Source organism: Geotrypetes seraphini, chromosome 2, assembly GCF_902459505.1.
Source record: "Geotrypetes seraphini chromosome 2, aGeoSer1.1, whole genome shotgun sequence".
NCBI classification, from domain to species: Eukaryota; Metazoa; Chordata; class Amphibia; order Gymnophiona; family Dermophiidae; genus Geotrypetes; species Geotrypetes seraphini.
The window spans coordinates 35,711,842-35,736,151 of record NC_047085.1 but is presented as its reverse complement, the minus strand read 5'-3'; the positions used below and the strand labels follow the sequence as shown (position 1 = coordinate 35,736,151).

At 41.2% G+C, this 24,310-nt stretch overlaps 1 protein-coding gene across 7 annotated transcripts in view; it reads right to left on the bottom strand.

Moving 5' to 3' along the window:
* The window catches only part of ASAP1 (ArfGAP with SH3 domain, ankyrin repeat and PH domain 1), a 558,081-nt gene that overhangs the window by 77,150 nt on the left and 456,621 nt on the right, over nucleotides 1-24,310 (bottom strand). For 5 of the 7 annotated variants that reach the window (XM_033933030.1, XM_033933029.1, XM_033933028.1 and 2 more), the window contains one exon: nucleotides 6,306-6,476. The exons of the other annotated variants lie outside the window; for them this stretch is intronic. In XM_033933030.1, the coding sequence (XP_033788921.1) occupies nucleotides 6,306-6,476 (171 nt within the window). The remainder of the gene's footprint in view (nucleotides 1-6,305; nucleotides 6,477-24,310) is intronic. 7 annotated transcript variants of the gene reach the window in all.

Below are 24,310 nucleotides of genomic sequence, written 5' to 3'. Positions count from 1 at the left end.
GCAATATTCGTATTCTGGGTCTACAGGAAGGGTCACATGATCGCGACTTGGTCAAATAACTGGAAGACCTGATACCGAAAATGCTGGACATCTCCTTCCATAGGGAGTTTGAAATTGAAAGGGCTCACAGGGTTCAGTCTTACAAGAACCCCAATGATCGGTATCCCAGACCTGTCGTGCTCAAATTATTGAGATATCAGCATGTCTTAGATATCATGAAGCGTGCCAAAATCAGAGTGCCTGTGAAACATGAGGGCGCCACCATTTTGTTTCTGCCTGACTTCAGCAAGACAATGGCTGCTCGACGAAAGAAACTACTCTCCTACAGACCCCAGCTTAAACAACTAAATGCCAAATTTGGTATGCTGTACCCGGCCAGGATGAGAGTGACTCTCAACAATCAAACAAAGGACTACACCAATCCGAACAATCTGGCTGCTTTTAATCTCCTCCCCCTATACATCAGGTTTGAATCATCAGAAGGGTGGTAAGCGCCTCATACATTTGTCTGCCGATTGCATGCAGGCCTTGTATCCAACATGGATGTTTGCATACTTACTCATTATGATTCAAATGCACGGACTTGCTATTGTTGTTATGTATGCATTTTGTATGTTTAAGTTCACATTTGTGCAGTAGTTTAACTGACTTTCCTGTTTCTCAATTGTAATGAGTTAAATTGGGTGCTCTGTTTTTGCAGCTGCTGTTTTAGCTCTCTCAGTGCACATGGTTTATTTCTTCTGTTACTTTAGGTCACTTTATAATATTCATGGTGTTCTTTTGAGTCTTATTATGGTTGATATAGACCAGATTTTTCCCAGGGCATGCTATGGTCTTTTCAATCCAGATATATGAGTGCTCCGAATAAGAAAGATGGGATTCAGTTTCTAGTCTCTCTCTATACACATATGAATGTCTCTTAAATGCATTTTCTTAAATGCCAAAGGGCTTAACAATATGATTAAACTACAAAAAAAATTATGCTGTATCTTGAACAACAAAATCCAGGTATCATTATGATACAGGAGACACACTTAGACAAAACAGCTTCTGGTAAAGTATACCCAGTATGGGCATTGCCTGAATTCTATTCCCCTGCAATAGAAAAGAAAGGAGGGGTAATAACTATCATTAGGAAAAAGCATGATATTAATGCAATTGCTTCTTCTGCAGACCTTAACGGCAGATGGGTGAAAGTAACCTTGAACTGTGGTGGATGGAGGATTACCATATTTAATATTTATGGCCCTAATAGATAACCCGTATTTCTTCCACAAAATCACTTCCTCCGTGTTAATGACATAGATTCCCATTTAATATTAGGAGACTTCAATATGGTTTTGGATCCTACATGTGACAGAAAGTCTCAATATAAATACAAAAAAATCGAAATCGTGATATGCACTTTAATACCTGATTAATGACATTCAACTGACGGACATATGGGGATCTATGCATGGCTCTGAAGAAGCCTATATATGTTCTATTTCAATCCTCATATGTCTTACTCTCGTATAGATTTCTTCCTAATCAATAAAGCGATATGTGACTCGGTTACTGATGCCGAAATTTTACCAATCACTGTTTCGAATCAAGCTACTATTATACTACAGATTAAATTCCAAAAAGCTCCGTCCCATCAGAGACAATGGCATTTCAACCCCTCGCTTCTCCAAGATCCCCCAGTTCAAAATAAGCGTCCGCAAGGCTATTGGCGAATACTTCCAGCTCAATAAACCCAAACATACTTCATGGATATCCTGCTGGGATGCCTTTAAAGCCTTTATAAGAGGTGTCATCATATCTTACTCTGCTAACAAACACAAATCATAGAAAGAGACTGTTCTAAAAATAGAAGAAGAAATCAAATCTCTGGAAAGGGATCATCAACAAAATCCATCGGACATACCAACTCTGCATCAACTCACTAAAAAGCGATTCCAGTATAATTCTCTTTTAAGTAATCAAGCTGCTAACACTGTCTTTCAACAATCAGCTTCTTACTTTACTGAAAATAACAAGTGTGGACAATTATTGGCTACATACCTCAAAAAATGAGAAGACAAGAAGAATATAGCTAATATCACGTTGACAATGGTGTATCCCTGACTAACAGTACAGATATCTCCCAGGCCTTTAAGAACTTTTATGAACAGCTATATACCTTGGAACTGGATGATACCAAGCCTCGCTCCTCCCTTTTGGATAATTTCTCTCATCCTACTCTAACTGTGGATGATAATGCGGCACTTGATAGACCCTTTTCTATACTTGAAATTTCTCAGGTTATTGATTCCATAGCGGTCAAAAAAATCACCAGGTCCTGACGGTCTGACTGTATAGTTTTATAAAGAGTTTAAGGATGTGTTGAGCCCATACTACTTGCAATTTCTTGAATATCTTTTCAACACGGGCAACATATATGGGTCATTCACAGAGGCTACTATTATAGTCCTCCCAAAACCTGATAAAGACCAACGCTTTGTCTCTAATTATAGACCACTCTCCCCAATAAATGTGTACGACAAAATTTACGCTAAACTTCTTTCCAACAAATTACAATCCATCATATCCAAATTAATAAATACGGATCAATGTGGATTCATCACAGGCTGCTATTCCAATGACAATACGAGAACCTTTTCTAACATTAAAGCACATGCACAGAGCCGCGAACAAGATCTGCTTGAGGTGGGGCTAGATGCTGAAAAGGCCTTTGACCAAGTAGAGTGGGCCTTCTTATTTCATATCATGGGCTGATATGGTTTTTCCACAGAATTTGTTAAGAAAGTTAGAATCTTATATTCTTCTCCCTCCACTAAAACATACATTAATGGTTCCTTGTCCTCCACCTTCTATCCTACCAGGGGTACCAGACAAGGATGCCCCTTATCCCCCCTGCTATTTAATCTTGCTTTAAAACCTCTCATAATGGCAATACGAGGTAATAATTCAATTGAAGGCTTCAAATTCAAGGACAAAGAGATAAAGATATCAGCGTATGCTGACGATATATTACTTCACATTACTCCCCCATCCATACCGCATGTACTGTCAATGATTCAGAAGTATTCAGAGCTGTCCGGGTATAAATTGAATATGAACAAAACAGTGGTTATGCCAATTAATTGTCCTGATGTCAAAACTGAGGTGGAAAAATTTGGTGTACAGTGGACTGCCATGAAAATGAAATATTTAGGTGTATTCTTTGGCCCCACTATAGAAGAGACAATACAACACAATACAGACTACCTGTTACAAACTGTTAGGAATGCCACGAACAACTGGTCACCCCAAAACCTATCTTGGTGGGGAAGATTGGAGACGATATGAACGAAGATTACACCAAAAATTAACTATGTTCTGAATATGCTATCATTTTATCTACCTCACTCCTTTTACAAAAACATTGACACTATACTTACTCAATTTATTTGGAACAAAAAACAATCTCGTATAGTATTGTACAAATTGAAAGCGAGGAGATGTGAGGGGGCATCAATTTCCCTGACTTCCATCAGTATCACAGTGCTTTTCTCATACATCAGTGGGTAGAGGGACATAACGGATGTAGAAATCTGGATATTCCATCCTGGCTCATTATTGAAGATATGAATTATGGTGTAACTCGGATGTCGCTCTTGCCTGGACTTACTCTATCAAAATCCGAAAAGTCTGACCTCATACTCGCCTCTTATAAAAAAGTCCTTCTAGAAATTGATTCCTCTCTAACTGACCGTTGGGATCACTCTAGATATATACCAATCTGGAATAACATGAGATTTCAAATTCAGGCAAAAACTATTTCTTGAACAAACTAAAATCGATGGGATTAGGGGATACGTTCACTACATGGATAAGGGACTGGCTAGATGGTAGGCTTCAAAGAGTGATGGTAAACGGTACCCCCTCCAAAACGTCAGCAGTGACGAGTGGAGTACCTAAGGGCTCCGTCTTAGGGCCGATTCTATTCAATTTATTCATAGGAGATTTGACCCAAGGGCTTAGAGGAAAAGTATCACTGTTTGCCGCCGCTGCCAAACTATGCAACATAGTAGACAAAAGCAGTGGGCCTGACTTTATGACGCAGGACCTACGGCAGCTGGAACAGTGGTCATCAACTTGGCAGCTAGACTTCAATGCTAAAAAATGTAAAGTAATGCACCTAGGCAAAAAAAATCCACACAGAACTTACACACTAAATGGTGAAACCTTGTCCAGGACCACGGTGGAACGTGATTTAGGAGTGATCATTAGCAATGATATGAAGGCTGCCAATCATGTGGAGAAGGCTTCGCCCAAGGCAAGACAAATGATGGGCTGCATCCGTAGGGGTTCTGCCAGCAGAAAACCTGAAGTCATAATGCCACTGTACAGATCCATGGTGAGACCTCATCTCGAGTATTGTGTTCAATTCTGGAGACCACACTACCGGAAAGATGTGTTGAGAATTGAGTCGGTTCAGCGAATGGCTACCAGGATGGTCTTGGGGCTCAGGGATCTCATGTATGAAGAAAGGCTAAAAAAACTGCGGATGTACTCACTGGAGGAGCGAAGAGAGAGGGGGGGACATGATTGAGACCTTTAAGTATATCACGGGGCGTATAGAGGTGAAAGATGATATCTTCAGTCTTACTGGGCCCTCGGTAACCAGAGGACACTCGCTGAAAATCAGGGGAGGGAAATTTCAAGGTGATGCTAGAAAGTACTTCTTCACCAAAAGGGTGGTCGATCACTGGAACGAGCTGCCTTAGCAGGTGATTGAGGCCAACAGCGTGTCAGATTTTAAGAGAAAATGGGATATTCACGTGGGATCTATAGGGGAGTAAAAGTCAGGGAGTGGGCCATTGGTATGGGCAGACTCGATGGGCTATGGCCCTTTTCTGCCGTCAGTTTCTATGTTTCTATGGCAACAAAGAGGTATTTGGTCGATACAAGACCTGATGATTGCAGACAGATGGATGTCTTTCCAGGAATTATCAGATATCTGGGGACTTCCCAATAGCCAACTCTTCCAGTGGATGCAGCTCTTACTTTTTAAAGTCTTCCATACCAGATGCACTGACAATGGTAGCTAAACCAAGCTTAAGTGTGATCCTAGGTGAGATCTCAAAGATCGGATGTAAAGCATCATTTTGGTACAAACTAATTCAGACAGCCAAAATCCATGCACCCATAACTCCTAACATCAAGTGGCAGAACGAGTTAAGCCTACCATCAGATGCCACAGATTGGAATAATGTGTGGTTAGTAATTTTCAAGCCTATTAGATCTGCCTCATTACTACAATCTATTTTCTTTTTATTACACAGAGCTGTCTGGACTCCAATATTATCAAATAAGATAGACCCATCCACTTCCTCTTGTTGCTGGTCATGCAATCTATATGCTGGTACACTGGAACACTTGTTGTTTTCCTGTAAACATCTAGCATTATATTGGGTTAGGATATGGCGCACGATAAGTACTATAATAGATATTACCAAACCTCTTACATATAAGATAATCATATTAATGTCTCATGGTTTTACTATGTCTACTGATAAAAATAAAGGAAGACTGTTGACCATTATGCTATCTTTAGCGATCCAAAATATATTATTCTGTTGGAAAGATTTGACCAAAATTGAATACCATGCTTGACCAAAATTGAATACCATGCTTGGTGGAATAATCTATGCTTACATGGTAAATGTGAAAAGGTGATGGCTGAGAGAAATGCAGCCCTTTGCAAATATGATTCCATTTGGTCTCCACTAGTTAAATACTGTTCTGAAGCATAAAATCACATTCAGTTCTCAATCGATATGTTCATGACTTACTTGTGTACTTTATAATGTTGTACCCATGTATATGTTTATATGCTTACTGACCTGTTATTTTATTTCTTTCTGTTCTTGTATTTCAAAATCACAATAAAATATTTGAACTAAAAAAAAATAATGTAAAATAAACTAACCTAATAAAATAACCAAGGTACTAAAGGCTGTGCTGCCGTACAAACCTTTCTTGATTAGATATAGCTACAGCTTCAAATAACAAAGCATATTTTAAACATAAAAATTTAGGAAAATACCCATCTTGTTTTTCTTTCAACTATAATTGTTTCTGTTTTTTCAACATATACATAAGAAATCATATAAATCATAAAACACATAGAATTCAACTACAGCAAACATATTTTATTAATATTTTTTCTGACAGTCATTTATACAACAAATGACATTACCAGCAGAAAACTACTTTTAAAGGGACCGTTAAGAATATACACTGTCCCTTACAGTTTTATTTATTTCAAAACTCACCCCAAGGAACTGAGCCCTTATTCTGGGGACCATGAAGTTGCGGGCTTGGTGGGTCGGAGAGGGTTCTTTTGTGTCCAGGGGGTGGGGGAGGAGGTCTCTTCTTTGAAAGGGTAGAGCTGCCACTAGGGGTTTGGGTGCTTAAAGGGAGCGATGTAGGTGGAACGGATGGAGCTAGAAAAGCATAAAAAAAATCCCACTTGAGACAGAATGAGCAGCACAAATAGTTAAAAGTACAATTTCTTTTTTTTAATGAGAGTGTATGAGTGATAAAGACAAATGCAAAAAACAAGCTATGAAATAATGTAAAGCACAGACAATGTCAATTAAATACAATGACATACTAATCATGTTACCCAAATAAGTTATAACATCAAAACTCACAAATGGCGTAAAAAAAAAAAAAATAAATAAATCCACAGCTGATATTGATCTTCAAAGTCTTTAAAATATTCTTAAAGAATTTTCATTAATTACAAAGAGTTTCCAAAGCATTTTACTCAGGTTAATAGTCTGACTGAAAACAGTCTTGATTTGCCCAACTAAAATGGTATTTGGGATTCCACAGCGTATGTACTTTTATCTAGGCTGTGAAGCAGGTCTTCTTGGAAGCATGTTCAGGTCAGGGGAGGAAAATGCATTTTGGACCTGCATGCACCAAACAGATGCTGCAAATTAAGGGAGTCTTTTGCTAAGTATTTGCTGCAGGGCCAAAAATAATAAAATTGATCTTGTGGCCCCCATGGGGCCTTTTATAAAGCTGCAGTAAAAAATGGCATACCATGGGGTGCGCTGAAACATTCTGCAGTAGGTAATTTTGCCATGTGTACACACTACTCGTACGCTAAAAATGAAAATTTATTTTTTGGTGTAGGGAGCGTGTTCTGTGCTAAGCAGTTAAAACAACTACATTGATGCGTGCCAATTGATTAGCATGTGCTTAGCGTGTGAGCCCTTACAATCTACATAATGAGTGGCAGTATGGACTCATGCACTAATCTGTTTTAATAGTTATGCGCGAATGGCAAAATTAGTGTATACAAAAAAAAAAAAAAACAGATCCCAAATTAACTTCTCCCAAAAATCTATTTATTAAAGCAATCACCCAACATGATCCACATTTCGCCCAATCTTGGGCTGCTTCAGGGATACATCAGAAGAAGGAAGGCTATAGGATTTGCAATCTCAACTAAAATATACAAAAACACTCAGCAATACAATGCTCACAGTAGCATGGACAGACTGTTTTCACGGCAAACAGTGTGGGCAAAACGTGTACCATGACGGGTGATTGTTTAAATAAAGGGATTTTGTTTTCGAGCAGTTCACCTGGAATTTGTTTTCTTTTCTATCCTCTCTGTAAGCTGAAAATCAGCACATGGCCATTAATATAAAAAAAAAAAATATAGGAATTTCAATCATTTTACTCCTGTGATAAAAATGGCCTTAGCACGTAGTAATGACCTGCATAAGGGTACACTAAGGCCACTTTTTACCGCTGTTTGATAAAAGGTCCCTATCTGTGCAGCTTTAAGAAATGGATATATTATGTTAATATTCAACAAGAAATATGGATTCTTACTCTGAAAATTTGAAAAAAGTTTGTAAGGTACATCAAAAAACCCTGATCATTTAAAAAAAAAAAAAAAAAAAAAATCCCCATAACAAATTTAGTGCATGCTAATTAGTGTGCATTAGGTGCTATGCAGCTCATAGGTACATAATGGGCTGCGTATCATTTAGTGTGTGCCTTAGTAAAAGGATCCCATGGTTTGCCATGTCATGAACTGTTTGAAAACAAACCTTAAATATAATTCAGCTGACAATTTAAAGGACCTTTTCACTAAAGTGTGATAAGTAATTAATGTGCAAATTATCATGTGATGCCGCTAACAGCATCTGTGTTGGGGGCAGGAAATGGGTGAGTTATGGGCAGAGTATGTGTATGGATTGCACACTACAGGTACTACACAAAACCTACTGCATGCTCTCACTTGTGCAGTTATCATCACATGCTTACCATCTCCTCAAGAGGAGATGTCAAGTGAATCCAAACTAATTGCAAACAGTATTAAGTGCACCAAAAGAAGTGTCCCAGTGCAGTAACTGCAGAGGGCATGCTGGGCATTTCACTGCACAGCCTTTCCACTTACCATGTATTGTGGCCAATTACTAAAGCGGAATAAGCCCCAACACATGCTTAATGTGTGAAAAATAGAATACCACAAAAAGCATTTTGCCTGTTTGTGTACGTTACCCTGCAGTTTAAGTACTTTTTACAATATTTTATCCAGGAATCGTGTCACAGGTGAAGAATGGGCATGGAAGCATGGACTACTTTTGCAACATAATTAAAAATAGGCCTTGACAAATCCTGAGACCTTTGATCAACTACCTGATCCCTCAACCCCCCTGCCCATCAAAGATAGTGCAGCAGGCAAGCAAGGGCCTCAGATGGTGCCACAAAAATCATGAACACCTCTCTTTCTATTGGACAACTACCTATAGCATTAAAAAAGGTGAACAACCTTGAGCAGGACAAACTTTTAAGTTAAAGGCTAGTGTCTAAGAATCCATTTCTAGGAAAACTTATAGAGCAAACAATCTGTGTTCAACTCAGTGATTAGCAAGAAAAGAGACACTGGTTATATCCATGTGGAACAGAAATGGTCCTTGTATCCCTACTAGATGATCTTCACAGACTCCAAGATAGGAGATTTGCCTCTGTGTTGGTATTGCTAGATTTTTCAGCAGCGTTTGACACTGTGGATCATCATGTCATGCTAGCACAACTGGCAGAAACAGGTATCAATGAAACAGTACTTGCTTGGTTCAATCTTATCTATCCTATCTAACAATCCATGGTTTGTTATATGGTTTGGTTTAGCAAGTGCTAGAACCATTCATCAAAGACTGTGGCACGTTGCCTAGATCATCTGTTGTTACCACTGACTCCTCATGATATTGTTTTATTGACCCCTGATGCAAGCTCGTGGAGCCGAAACACAGAACATGTCAAGTCACATACAGTGTCGTATTAATAAAGACTCATCAGCAGAAATATATATCATAAGAACATAAGAATAGCCTTAATGGGTCAGACCAATGGTTCATCAAGCCCAGTAGCCCCGGTTGGTCTATTGTTTCTTCATTTTTTGGATTTTGGCAAGAGTACTTGAAGACAATGTGGAGTGACGATGTTCCTGAAAGGGACTTACCAAAAAACACTGTGAAGTGACGATGTTCAGGAACATCGTCACTCCACAGCGTTTTTGGTTTCTTTTTGTTTTTCTTCTCTGTGGATCTCCTAGGGCAGGGGTGGGCAACTCCAGTCCTCGAGGGCTGGAATCCAGTCGGGTTTTCAGGATTTCCCCCAATGAATATGCATTGAAAGCAGTGCATGCAAATAGATCTCATGTATATTCATTGGGGAAATCCTGAAAACCCGACTGGATTCTGGCCCTCGAGGACTGGAGTTGCCTACCCCTGTCCTAGGGTCATTTTTTTGTTTTAAAAGTACTTGAAGAATAGATCTCCCTCTACACACCTCCAAGGACACTAAGGGCCTCCTAATACTCACCAAAGGGCATCACATAATGTGATACCTGCCAGCAAGCCTTCTCTGGAGCAGCCCCCACATTCCAGAATGCACTCCATGAAAAGGCTTCCACTACTTCAAGAAGTAAGTGAAAGCTTGGCTCATTGACTAGGTCTTTAATAGAAGAAGTAACTTAACTGCTAGTCACACACATACACCAGCTGCATGTTTAACCACTTCTACCTTAGCTAAGATAATATTCTGACCTCATGTGCAACTTTCTTTAAATGAGTCCCCTTATTTTCTTACTCCTGTTACTTTAGCTTATCTATCAATATGTCTCATCTTAGCTTTCACTCTATGCTGTCTATCAAAATGTTTCATTTCGTATTGTGTTGACATTGTAATGTAGCATACTAAGTCATAATTTATATTATCTGAATATTTTTACTGGTGTGATTGACTATTGCTTATGCTTGACTTATTTCTGTTGTATACCACCTTGAGTGAATTTCTTCAAAAGAGTGGTAAATAAATCCTAATAAATACTTAGCGCCTCCAAAATAGGAGACAGAAGTGCTCTTGCTTTAACTTTTTGCAGGACTGTATAGTAATAGGAACATTAGCACATGACCTGCAAAAAAGACAGCAAAAAATCTGGACTAACACACAGGAAAATCACATTTTAGGATACACTATACTCAGGTTTTATCACCTTTTAGTATTTTCTGTTAAAGCATAGCCTCATGTTGTTCCATCTATTATCCCAGTCACTTATATACCTGAAGCCCCAATATTGAAGCTGGCTGTATGATGCTGTCCCATCTTCACCTTTAAAATGAACAGGTATTACTTCTAAAAATGTTATAGTCTTGATTATCGGTTTAAGTCTCTCCCAAAATCTGGAAGTCACTGTTAGTTTTCCAAAATAGCTGCACCTATGGCTTTGTGACTGTTTTCCTTGCCTTATCTTCATTTAATTTTACTGAAAAGATAGAGAAGAAAACCTGCATCTGACCCTAGGTTGAACCTCCTTTACTTACAGGTCTGATGGACTCTTCAATTCAGTCAGATGAAGGCTATTAAAATTGTAAAAGGTTTGTGCCCTAATATGTATGACAAGAAACTGGAGGAATTGAAGATATATATGCAAGAGAAAAGGTGAGAGAGGTGATATAATAAACATTTAAGTACTTGAAATGTATTAATAAACAAAAACCCTCTAATAGATATAGGAGAGATAGAATTAGAGGACATGAATGGAAGCTGCAGGGAGGTAGACTTAGAAAGTTGTTTTCACTGAGCGAGTACACAAGAATGGGCATACTGAGACAGAATGGGGCATACTTGAGACAGAATGAAGATTGATCAAGCCCAGTATCCTGTTTCTAACAATGGCCAATCCAAGTCACAAGTACCCAGCAAGATCCCAAGGAGTAAAACAGATTCTATGTTGTTTATCCCAGGAACGAGCAGTGGATTTCCCCAAGCCATCTCAACAATGGCTTATGGACTTTTGTTTAGTAAAGTATTGAAACCTTTTTTAAACCCTGCTAAGCTAATTGATTTCACCACATTCTCCAGCAATGAGTTTAATTACATGTTGGATTAAAAACAGGCTGGCAGATAGGAAACAGAGAGTGGGGATAAATGGACAACTCGGACTGGAAAAGCATCACCAGTGAAGTGCTGCAGGGTTCGGTGCTTGGACCCGTGCTCTTCAACATAAGAAGTTGCCTCCACTGGGTCAGACCAGAGGTCCATCTCGCCCAGCTGTCCGCTCCCGCGGTGGCCCATCAGGTCCGCGACCTGTGAAGTGGTTTCTGACCACTTCTATAACCTACCTCAAGTTCTATCTGTACCCCTCTATCCCCTTATCCTCCAGGAACCTATCCAAACCTTCCTTGAACCCCTGTACCGAGTTCTGGCCTATCACTTCCTCCGGAAGTACGTTCCATGTGTCCACCACCCTCTGGGTAAAAAAGAACTTCCTATCATTTGTTCTAAACCTCTCCCCTTTCAATTTCTCTGAGTGACCCCTAGTGCTTGTGGCTCCCCACAGTTTGAAGAATCTGTCCTTATTTACTTTCTCTATGCCCTTTAGGATTTTGAAGGTTTCTATCATGTCCCCTCTAAGTCTCCTCTTCTCCAGGGAGAACAGCCCCAGCATTTTTAACCTGTCAGCGTATGAAAAATTTTCCATACCTTTTATCAGTTTAGTCGCCCTCCTCTGCACTCCCTCGAGTACCGCCATGTCCTTCTTGAGGTATGGCGACCAGTATTGAACACAGTACTCCAGGTGCGGGCGCACCATTGCGCGATACAGCGGCATGATGACCTCCTTCGTCCTGGTCGTGATACCTTTTTTGATGATGCCCAGCATTCTGTTTGCTTTCTTTGAAGCTGTCGCACACTGCGCCGATGGTTTCAGTGATGTGTCGACCATCACCCCCAGGTCCCTTTCAAGGTTACTCCCCCCATTTTGTAGCTGAACATCGGGTTCTTTTTCCCTACATGCATGACCTTGCATTTCTCTACGTTAAAATTCATTTGCCACTTTTTTGCTCAGTCTTCCAGTCTCGTTAGGTCCCTTTGCAGGTCTTCACAGTCTTCCGTGTTTCTAACCCTGCTGTAGAGTTTGGTGTCATCAGCAAATTTGATAACCTCACATTTTGACCCCGTCTCCAGATCATTAATAAATATATTGAACAGTAGAGGTCCCAGCACCGACCCCTGTGGAACTCCGCTCGTGACCCATTGCCAGTCTGAGTATTGGCCCTTTATTCCAACCCTCTGTTTCCTGCCTGCCAACCAGTGTTTGATCCATCGATAGATATCCCCTTGTACCCCGTGGTTCCACAGCTTTTTAAGTAGCCGCTCGTGGGGTACCTTGTCGAAGGCTTTTTGGAAGTCAAGGTAAATAATGTCTATGGATTCCCCCTTATCCATCTGGCTGTTTATTCCCTCAAAGAAGTACAGCAATTATATTTATAAACGATCTGGAAATTGGTACGACGAGTGAGATGATTAAATTTGCAGACGATACGAAGTTATTCAGAGTAGTGAAGATGCAGGAGGATTGCGAAGATCTGCAACGTGACAAACACGCTTGAGAAATGAGGTTCAACCTGGATAAGTGTAAGGTGATGCATGTCGGTAACAAAAATCTTATACACGAATATAGGATATCTGGGGCGTTACTTGGAGAGACCTCTCAAGGAAAGAGACTTGGGAGTGCTGGTCGACAAGTTGATGAAGCCGTCCGCGAAATGTGCGACGGTTGCGAAAAGGGAGAACAGGATGCTAGGAATGATTAAGAAGGGGATCACAAACAGATCGGAGAAGGTTATCATGCCGCTGTACCAGGCCATGGTACGCCCTCACCTGGAATACTGCGTCCAGCACTGGTCGCCGTATATGAAGGATACGGTACTACTCAAAAAAGTGACTAAAGTGGTTAAGGGGCTGGAGGAGTTGCCTTCCAGCGAGAGATTAGAGAAACTGGGCCTCTTCTCCCTTGAAAAGAGGAGACAGAGGGGACATGATCGAAACATTCAAGATACTGAACGGAATAGACTTAGTAGAAAAAGACAGGTTGTTCACCCTCTCCAAGATAGAGAGAATGAGAGGGCACTGTCTAAAGTTGAAAGGGGATAGATTCCGTACAAACGTAAGGAAGTTCTTCTTCACCCAGAGAGCGGTGGAAAACTGGAACGCTCTTCCGGAGGCTGTTATAGGGGGAAACACGCTCCAGGGATTCAAGACAAAGTTAGACAAGTTCCTGCTGAACCAGAATGAACGCAGGTAGGGCTGGTCTCAGTTAGGGCACTGGTCTTTGACCTAGGGGCCACCATGGGAGTGGACTGTTGGGCACGATGGACCACTCATCTGACCCAGCAACGGCAATTCTTATGCTCTTACATTCTATGGTTTGATTTAAATCTGCTACTTAGTAGCTTCATTGCATGCCCCCTAGTCCTAGTATTTTTGGAAACAGTAAACAAGCGATTCATGTCTACACTTTTCACTCCACTCAGTATTTTATAGATTTCTATCATATCTTCCCTTCTCCAAGTTAAAGAGCCCTAGATTGCTTTAGCTTTTCCTTCATAGGGAAGTTGTCCCATCTTTTTATCATTTTTCTTGCCCTTTTTTTACGCTTTGAGACAAAGCAACCAGAATTGCACAAAGAATTCAAGATGCAGATGTACCATAGAACTGTACCACAGAATGATACAAAGGCATTATATCATTTTCATCTTTATTTTCCATCACTTTCCTGAAATTCCTAACATTCTATTTGCTTTCTTAGCTTTCGCCGCACACTGAGCTGAGGGTTTCAACCTATCCTGAACGATGGGCAGACTAGATGAGCTATTTGGCCTTTATCTGCCATCATGTTTCTATGATGACACCTAGATCCTTTTCCTAGATGGTGACTCCTAACGTGGAGCCCTGCATCACGTAGCTATAGTTTGGGTTGCTCTTTCCCACATGCATCACTTTGCTCACATTAATTGTCATCTGCCATTTTCATGCCCAATCTCGCAAGTCCTCTTGCAATTTTTCACAATCCTCATGTGATTTAATAACGGTGAACAACTTTGTGTCATCAGTAGATTTAATTATCTCACTAGTTATTCCCATCTCTACATCATTGATAAATATGTTAAAAAGCAACGGTCCCAGCACAGACCCATGGGGAACCCCACTATTTACCCTTTTCAATTGCAAATACTGACCACTTAACCTACTAAACTACTGGCAAACAAACTTACCAAGATAATACCTTCACTCATCCATAAGAGATCAAAATGGTTTTATATCAGGCAGACTTCCTAATGATAACTCTCGCTTATTTTGGAATATAATTTCACTGGCTCAGACTTCAGGGAAAAATGCTCGGGAACCTGAATGTAAACCACTTAGGCTATAAGTGGTATATAAATACTAAAAATAAAACAAATTCATATATTCCTCTATTATTAGATGCTGAAAAGGGGGGACAATTTATTAACATATGTCAGCTATATACCTCTCCTCAAGCAACCATTTATGTTAATAACAAACTCATTTAAGTATACTCTAAAGAGAGGAACAAGCTAAGATGTCCTCTTTCTCCAATATTATTTAATTTAGAGCTCTTGAATCTTTAGCAATTTCCATTTGGAGTAAACCTTTCTATTAAACGTGTATTGAACAAATATAAATTATCTAATTTATATATAAATCACTAATGTAATGTAATGTAATCTATCTATGCAGACGATATTTTATATCTCACTGTGAATTCTATACCATACCTTTTCTCTTGTTTAGACTCCTTCTCACAAATATCAGGTTATAAAGTTAATTGGTATAAATCTGCTGTAATGCCACTCTCAAACTGTGCTAAACTACCATGTTTCACAATACTCATTTGTATGGGAACCTTTCAAATATCTGGGTGTCTGGTATCATAATACTATTGAAGATACTCAAATACAATTTATTTATTTCTTTTTAAAATTTCTATACCGTTTTTTTTTCCAAAACGGTTTACAAAAAGTTACATACATAAAATATTATAAAAATAAGAACAAAATCAGACAGATTCAATCTTTACATAAGGTCAATTGTTCAAAGAAATGCATCTACAAATAGTATTTTTAATATTTTCCTAAATGAGTTCCTGTCTCTACATTTTCAAATTTGACCAACAAGGCTATTCCACAACTTAAATCCTGCACATGTAAAAGTCATGGCATTCATTTCCACATATTTAGGATTAGCCTTCGTTTTCAGCAATGCTGAACTTTCGGAGCGCAATGATCTTAATGGTTGATACTCAGACATCAAACTCAAAGAATTCAGGGATCGTACCATATAAAAATTGGTGACATAACATAATTGCTTTGTATTGAATTCTAAATACAACTGGAAGCCAATGCAGTTGTCGGAGATATGGAGTAATATGCTCATATCTTGATGTTCCAGTTATCAATCTAGCCACGGCATTCTGTACCACCTGCAGTGAAACTAATTTTAAAATAGTTGCAGATCTACTCAATTCATGGTCTTCAATATTTCTATCCTGGTGGGACAGAACAGAAGCTATCAAAATGGTTCTAGCACCTAAAGTTAACTGTATTCTTAGTGTGATTCCAATTTTTTTCTGGCCTCTTTTTATAAGAAAATTGATGCTTTCATTTCCAAATTTTTATGGCATAACTACTCCATATATTGCATTACAAAAACTTAAATTGTTTTGTTCATCAAGAGGAATAAATTTATCAGATTTCAAGTTTTATCATTTAGCTTTTAAAATTTCACAAGCTAAATACTGGTACCAAAATAACCAGTATTTTTTCTCCTAGATGGTTATACTTTGAAAAGGATTTGATGGTCAACATTCCTTTGCATCTTTTACCTTCCATAGATAGATAAATACAATAACAGATCTTATATTTTGAAAGCAACTTCCCTTACCATCAACACCATTCTCATCATTTACATCAGAAAAGACATTACAGGATATTACATATATTTCTTTATGGCAGGGGTGCCCAATAGGTCGATCGCGATCGACCGGTAGCTTGCCAAGGAAAAGTGAGTTGATCATCCAGGACTCCCTTTGCCTTGGCGATCTATCGGGCCGATCAATCTTCCTCTCCCCGACGTCAATTCTGCCGTTGGAGAGGAAGTTCGGGCCAGCCAATCGCTGCCTGGCTGGGCGGAACTTCCTCTCCGATGGCAGAATTAACGTCGGGGAGAGGAAGATTGATCGGCCCGAAGCAGAGAGAGCATGGGGTGGTGTCGGCATCGGGGCCTGTTATCCATTGGTGGCGTTTGGGTCTTGTTCTCCGATGGCAGCGGCTTGGGGAAGGGCAGGGAGAAAGAAAGAAAGGGGCGCAGGCAGGGAGACAGAAGGAAAGAAGAGAAACAGGAAAAAAAGAAAGGGGGCATGAAGAGAGAAAGAAAGAAAGGGCAGGGAGAGAGGAAGAAAAAGTTGAGGGAGGGAATGAGATTTGGAGGAGAGGAAGTATACAGGCTGAAAGAAAGATTGGATGCACAGTCAGAAGAAGAAAGTGCAACCAGAGACTCATAAATCACCAGACAAGGTAGGAAAAATGATTTTATTTTAAATTTAGTGATCAAAATGTGTCTGAATTTATATCTGCTGTCTATATTTTACAATATGGTCCCCTTTTACTAAACCGCAATAGTGGTTTTTAGCGCAGGGAGCCTATGAGCGTCGAGAGCAGCGCTGGGCATTCAGAGCAGCTCCCTGCGCTAAAAAATGCTATTGTGGTTTAGTAAAAAGGGTTGGTTGGGGTGGGTATTTGTCTATTTTTGTATGGTTGTTACTGAGGTGACAGTGCATAGAGTCATCTGCTTTGACCTCTTTGAAAAAACCCCGGAATAGGAATGATAATTAACAATTCTATGCGTACAGTGTGTGTTGTGTTTTTTTTAAATTTTATTGTTGGTAGATCATTTTGACTTGGTCATTTTAAAAGTAGCTCGCGAGTCAAAAAAGTGTAGGCACCCCTGCTTTATGGTATAACTCTAAATTTAACTGTAAAGTGTCATGTGAATTCAGAGAAGACTGATGTAAATCAAACATATGGTCTTTTTCCCAACTGTATGACAATAGCAAAAACTGTTTATTTCCATTTCAAGTTATCAGAGACAAATACGAACTACATCCTTTGCAAATATCAACATGGTCTTTGTTACCTCAGTTTTGACTACCATCCATACTTCCTCTGATGACTCTACATATCCACATATTACCTCCATATGTGTCTCTCTTTTACAATCAATAAAATCAGTGTCTATTATATATAAAATCCTTCAGGCATTAAAAAGTGGTCTGCGATTGATCATTACTGGAATACACAATTGGATATACAATTAATCTCTTCAGTGTGGGAAAAATTTTTGACTAAATCCATTTACCCTTCTTTCTCTGCAGCTTTATTGCAGTCTTCCTACTTTATTTTGCATAATACTTATTGGACTCCTAAACTTGGAAAACTTTCACATAGAACACCAGATATATGCTGGTCTTGTAATAATTAATCTGGATCATTGTCATCACATATGATATTATTCTGTAAAGCACAGTTACTTACCGTAACAGTTGTTATCCAGGGACAGCAGGCAGCTATTCTCGAATGTGGGTGATGTCATCCATGGAGCCCAGATGTGGAAAACCTCGGAAGCAGACTTGCTTGTAGAAAACTTCAAAGTTTCGAGTCTGCCGCACCACACATGCGCAAGTGCCTTCCCACCCAGCACAGGGCGCGTCTCCTCAGTTCAGATAGAGAAGCCAACTAGGGGATGTGGGTGGGTTGTGAGAATAGCTGCCTGCTGTCGCTGGATAAAAACTGTTACGGTAAATAACTATGCTTTAGCCCAGGACAAACAGGCAGCCTATTCTCACATATGGATGACCTCCAAGCTAACCAGAATGGGATGGTGGGAGTGTTGGCAACTTAGGAGAATAAATTTTGTAATCTTTCTGGCCAAAATGACCATCCTGTCTGGAGAAAACATCCAGACAATAATGAGAGGTGACAGTATGAACCAAGGACCAGATGGCACTTTTGCAAATATCCTCAATAGGAGTGGATCTGAGGAAAGCTACTGAAGCCGCCATGGCTCTGACTTTGTGGGCTGTGACTCGACTCTGTAGATGCAGTCCAGCCTAGGCATAGCAGAAAGAGATACAAACAGCTATCCAGTTGGAGATGGTATGCTTAGAAATTGGATGTCCCAATTTGTTTGGATCTAAGGAGATAAAAAGTTGAAGAGCAGATCTGTGTGGTTTGGTGCGTACCAGGTAGAAGGTCAAAGCACGTTTACAGTCCAGAGTTTGGAGAGCTGATTCTCCAGGATGAGAATGAGGCTTTGGAAAAAATACTGGTAGAAAAATGGATTGATTGAGATGAAATTCTGAAACTACTTTAGGTAAGAATTTAGGATGAGTACGGAGGACCACCTTGTTATGATGGAAAACTGAAAGGTGGATCAGCAACTAAAGCTTGCAGCTCAATGACTCCTCGAGCAGATGTGAGGGCAATGAGAAACACCACTTTCCAAGTGAGGTATTTTAGATGAGCCGTAGACATTGATTCAAATGGAGGCTTCATCAATTGAGCAAGAACAACATTGAGATCCGAAACCACTGGAGGCGGTATGAGAGGAGGTTTAACATTGAAAAAGTCCTTTCATAAATTTGGAAACCACTGGATGAGCAGAGAGGGGTTTTCCTTCAATAGATTGATGAAAAGCAGCAATTGAACTGAGATGGACTCGAAAGGATGGGGACTTGAAGCCAGAGGTAGACAAGTGCAAAAGATAATCCAAAACAGAAGCCAAGGAGGTATCTCGAGGCTCCATGTTATGAGAGATGCACCACGTAGAAAATCTAGTCCATTTTTGGTGGTAGCATTGCCTAGTGGCAGGCTTTCTGGAAGCCTCTAGAATGTCTCAAACAGGTTGAGAAAATTGAAGAGGAGTTATGTTGAGAGGTACCAAGCTGTCAAGTGCAGAGACTGCAGATTTGGATGAAGTAGAGATCCTTGACTCTGTAAGCAGAGATGGAAAAACTGGTAGAAGGTATGGCTCCCTGCTGCTGAGTTGAAGTAGAAGGGAGTACCAAGGTTAACTGGGCCACTGAGGATCTATCAGAATCATGGTGGCATGATCGGTCTTGAGCTTGACAAGAGTCTTGAGAATGAGAGGGAATGGGGGAAATGCATATAGAAAGAGATTCGTCCATTCCAACAGAAAAGCATCTGCCTCGAGGCGATGAGGAGAGTATATCCTGGAGCAAAACTGAGGCAGTTTGTGGTTGTGAGGAGATGCAAAGAGATCTATCTGAGGAGTTCCCCACTAAGAAAAAATGTGATGAAGAGGCGAGGAATTGAGTGTCCATTCGTGAGTTTGTAGAAGACAACTCAACTTGTCCGCCAGACAGTTTTTCTCCCCTTGAATGTAGACAGCTTTGAGGAAGGTGTTGTGGAGGATTGCCCAGTTCCAAACCTTCAGAGCTTCTTGTCAAAGAGGGAGAGATCCCGTCCCACCCTGTTTGTTGACAAAGTACATGGCGACTTGGTTGTCCGTCTGAATGAGGACTACTTGATTGTGAAGAAGGTGTTGAAAAGCTTTTAGTGCACTGAAGATCGCTCTGAGTTCCAACAGATTGATACGACACTGACGATCTATGCTGGACCAATGCTCTTGAGTACGGAGACCGTTGATGTGAGCCCCTCAAGTATAGGTCGAGGAATCTGTCGTGAGGACCTTATGACGAGGGGGTGTCTGAAACATCAAACCTCTGGAGAAATTGAAAGAGAGCATCCATCAGTGGAGAGACTGCTTCAACAAAGGAGTGACTGTAATGTGTTGAGAGAGTGGATCGCAAGCCTGCGTCCACTAAGCCAGGGTCCACTGAGGAATTCTGAGGTGAAGTCTGGCAAAAGGAGTCACGTGAATGGTCGAGGCCATGTGACCGAGTAGTACCATCATGTGTCTCGCTGAAAAGTGAAGGAAGGGAAGACACTTTGTGACACAACTGAAGAACAGCCTCCAGACCCTGTTGAGGAAGGAATGCTCTGAATTGGACAGTATCCAGAATAGCTCCGATGAACTGCAGATTCTGAGAGGGCTGAAGTTGGGATTTGGGAAAGTTGATTTTGAATCCCAAGCTTTGTAGGAACCACATAGTCCATTGGGTCGCTACAATACCCCCCTGAGATGTAGAATCTTTGATGAGCCAGTCGTCTAGGTAAGGGAACACCTGAAGACCATGGTTTCTTAGAGATGCTGCTACCACCACCAGGCACTTGGTGAACACTCTTGGAGATGACGCAAGGCCGAAGGGTAGCACTCTGTATTGATAATGCAGATTCCCCACCCGAAATCTGAGGTACTGATGGGAGGCTGGATGAATGGGAATGTGAGTGTAAGTCTCCTTGAGATCCAGAGAGCATAACCAATTGTTCTGATCTAGAAGGGGATAAAGGGATGCTAGGGACAACATGCAAACTTTTTCTTTGATCAAAAATTTATTGAAAGCCCTGAGATCCAGAATGGGTTGCAGATCGCCCGTCTTCTTCGGAACTAGGAAGTAACAGGAACAAAACCCCTTGCTCTGCTGTTCCAAGGGAACTTCCTCGATGGCACAGAGACAAAGCAAAGCTTGAGCTTCTTGAAGAAGAAGAGCGGTCTGGGATGGATTGGAAGGATACTTTCTTGGAAGAAGCTCTGGTGGAATCTGAGTGAAATAAAGAGATTATCCTTCCATGATAATTGACAGGACCCAGAGGTCAGTTGTAATGGACTGCCATCGATGGTAAAAATGATGGAGACGACCTCCTATGGGAAGTGGGGAAGTCAGAGGCAGAACGATGGAGGTTATGCTCTGCTTTAGACAAAGGCTGAGCAGCCTTAGGTGCAACAGAAGGCTGAGGTTTCTACTGCTTCTGCTGCTGTTGTTTCTTGGGAGGTGCTCAAGTGTAAGGAGCTGCCCTTGGAGGATAACGCCTCTGAAAAGATGGAAGAGGTCTGGAAGGCTTTGGAGGAGCTGGCTTAGGTTTAGGTCTGACAATAGAAGCAAAAGATTTTTCATGTTCAGACAACTTCTTGGTGGCGGCCTCTATGGATTCATCAAAGAGGTCATTGCCCTCGCAAGGTATATTGCCCAGATGATCCTGAAGATTGGGATCCATATCAGTGGTCCGAAGCTAAGCCAGGCCAGGCGACACATCGCTACTGAGAATGCAGTGACCTTGAACGAGAGTTCAAAGGCATCATAAGATGAGTGAAGAAGATGTAACCTGGCTCAAGAGCATTGAATACCGTTTCTGACACCGATATCTCTCCACATCTTCTTCGGTGAAGGCCGAAGCAAAAAAAAAAAAAAAATCATTTATCTCTTCGCTGCGGCTTTGTCTTTCTTGAGCACCCCTTTTACTACTCGGTCTAGTGCTCCAAGTGATTCTTTTCCTGTGTTTTTGCTACCAGCATAGTCTCTAATTGCTTTCCTTATCAGCAACTTGCATTTACCTTGCCATCCCTTGTACTGTTTACAATTATTTTCAGTCAGATCCTTCTTCTGCTTTCTGAAGGTTTTTGGGTTTTTTTTTTTACTCTAAGGCCCTGATTCTATAAACGGCATCCTGATTGTAGGCAGCGGTAGGCATCCTACCGCTGTCTAACCAGCCAATCAAGACGTACATGTTTAGAAAAAAAGCTCCCAAGGCAGGCCACCTACATTGGGAGGCGCTCCCGGGAGCTTAGGGAGGCCCACATGCCCGCCTAAGATCACCTAAGGCTAGCCGTTGGCGTGGTTTGCCCTAGAAGTCACCTTAGACAAACCTAAGCGGCTGTATGCGTCTCCCTAGTCCAGCGGGAGACATTTACAATGTAGGCCAGCAAAATGCTGGCCTAAATTGTAAGTAGACACGACTACTAAGCTTATTGTGGCAAGGGATCTCCCTACTCCCCCCTGAATAAATGCAGCAGGAGGGATGCCGAATCCCTCCTGCCCGAAACAACTCCCACCCGCTCTGAACGAACACAGCAAGAGGGATGCCCAATCCCTTCTGCCAGTAATACCACTCCCCCTTGAAGATCGCCGGCAGGAGGGTGCCCAATTCCTCCTGCCAGAACACCCCTGCCCCTCCCCCCCTTGAAGATCACCTGCAGGAGGGTGCCCAATCCCTCCTGCCAGGATACCCTCCATCCCCCCTGAAGATCACCGGCAGGAGGGTGCCCAATTCCTCCTGCCGGAACCCCCTCTGCTCACCCCTGAACGAAACCGGCTGGAGGGTGCCTAATCCTTCCTGCCGGAAACCCTCCACCATAGATATCCCGATGCATGGACCCCTACCCCTCCCCAGACCCCCCTATAACCTTTTAATGTTGGCTGGCTGGGTCTTCCCACCGTCTGTCTGGCTGGCATGCCCCCCCTCCCCCCCGAAGTAGTGAGGCAGGCCTGCCCCTTCCTGGTGCACTGTAGGATGCACTGGGGAGGGAGCCTAAGGCCTGACTGGCCCAGGCACCTAAGGCCCCACCTATGGGCCAACCAGCTATTAAAAAAATAATTAAAACTTTTTATTTCTAAATTAAAGAAGGTAAATGTTATTTTTTGCACTATCCAAAAAAACTCAAAAAGGGCAGCCTTGTTTCACGGGACATCAGCCCACTGTGTCAGGAGAACAGAAATAAGACTGGAGAAAAGTTACAAAAAATTGTGTTTTTTCTAATTACCTATTTCAATCTGTATGTGGACAGTTAGTGAGAACTATAAACTAAGTGCATTATGTGTTTAATAGGATGAGCTTGTCTCTGTCTATTTGAAGTGTATGTACTTTAAAATTTGAGCTTAGTGTTGAATTGGCTGTGTTCTGGTTTTTAGTAAACACCCATTTTTTTGTAACTTTTCTCCAGGCTGATTCCTGATCTGCCCTTGTCAAGTTTTTTGGATGGTACACTGCTGAATTGGCCCGCTGGGGAATTTTGTTGGAGTGATTTTGGTCTTTGCTTCTCCAAAGTATTACTGCAGTGAAATAAACTATTCCACTAATTCATAGACCTAGCTCAGAGATCCCTGCTGGAAGAGTGACAGTTAACAGCTATGTGACTGGGGTTTTTTTTTTTTTTTTCGGCAGTGTCCTGTTTCATTAATATTCTTGAAAGATACTCTACAACAAATCATATGATCATGGGCAACTGTCAACTCTCCTTTCATCTTAATTTAAAAGCTGTTCTATTTCCTTTTTAAATGTTAGTGCCAGCAGCCTGGTTCCATCCTAGTTAAGGTGGAGTTCATTTTTTCAGAAGAGGCCACCTTTTCCCAGAATGTTCAGTTTCTAACAAATCTAAATTTCTCATCCCTGCACCACTGTCTCAACCATGCATTGAGACTTCAGAGCTCTGCCTGCTTCTTGGGTCCTGAGTGCCTAAATTTGGCTTACAGAACCTCCCTCCCACATATTTGTAGTCACATGTTCCTAGTCTCTGGTACCTACATGCAGGGGTGGCCCAAGGCAATCTCCTGTCTGAGATGAAGGATGAGAATGTGCTCCCCCCCTCTCCATCAGTAAACCAGGGGGAGGATAGTGTTTGACTTCTTTGATATAGGCTAAGCTTTCATAAAGAGTTCATTGTGCCAGGTTATGGCAGTCTCATCAACAGATTTTGAATTGGGTTTTAATAATTCAGCTAGATTGGAAAGGCCTGATGAGAAGTCTCTTATGTCAACTGAGTTATTGTTGAAGATTTTCATGGGTTGGAGTTATTTCATGGGTGCTGGTTGTTTTGCTGGGTAGATCGTGGTGATTGGACCAGGGTACTGGTTTGATGAAACAGCTTGGAAATGCATCTTTTTGAGGGAAGATTTGGTCTAGGATGTGGCCTGTTATGAGTTGGTGAAGGGACTATTTGTTGGAAGCCCAGGTCTGTTAGTGATAGGATG